Below are 516 nucleotides of genomic sequence, written 5' to 3'. Positions count from 1 at the left end.
TGTACTGTACTGTACTGTACTGTACTGTACTGTACTGTACTGTATTGTATTGTATTGTATTTTATAACATGCTGATTTTACAGTGACAAACCTCTCCATACGTCTCCACAGCAGGTTTCCAGATGTGTTTCAGTCCGAGTCCTTCGCAGTCGTAGATCAGAGTGATGGCTTCAATGTTTTGCCCCAGCTGAGACACACAGGGAGGAGACGAAGGTTAGGAGAGGACAGGAGACAAGTGCACATAAAAGAGGAGCAGAGAGGACACAGGGAGACAGGAGGACTAAAGAGGAGGACTTGAGGTCGACCTTCTCGGACTGGCGCCGACACTCCCTCTGCAGCAGCTCCGTGTGTCGGATCTTCGTCCTCATGAAGTCCTGTTTGGTCGCCGACAGCAGCAGACCTTTGGGGTCCAGAGGACCGACGACGTCATACCAGATGGGGCTCCCCTCTCTGTCGTAGCCGCACATCCCGCCGGACACGTACTTCTCAATCACCTGATCAACCACAGCAAAGCAC

At 51.7% G+C, this 516-nt stretch overlaps 1 protein-coding gene across 1 annotated transcript; it reads right to left on the bottom strand.

Moving 5' to 3' along the window:
* Positions 1–91: 91 nt before the first annotated feature.
* On the bottom strand, positions 92–470 carry LOC121940447 (SEC14-like protein 2; the record flags this gene model as incomplete). The annotated part of the gene is made up of 2 exons (XM_042483224.1): positions 306–470; positions 92–187 (listed from the first exon to the last, which is right to left on the bottom strand). Coding segments are annotated over exons 1-2 (258 nt in total), but the record flags the coding sequence as incomplete, so codon positions are not given.
* Between the last annotated feature and the right edge of the window lie 46 nt (positions 471–516).

The sequence above is a fragment of the Plectropomus leopardus genome, unplaced genomic scaffold (genome assembly GCF_008729295.1).
Source record: "Plectropomus leopardus isolate mb unplaced genomic scaffold, YSFRI_Pleo_2.0 unplaced_scaffold87103, whole genome shotgun sequence".
NCBI classification, from domain to species: Eukaryota; Metazoa; Chordata; class Actinopteri; order Perciformes; family Serranidae; genus Plectropomus; species Plectropomus leopardus.
Note: the sequence above shows the minus strand (reverse complement) of the source record. Positions and strands in the feature narration are given on the sequence as shown.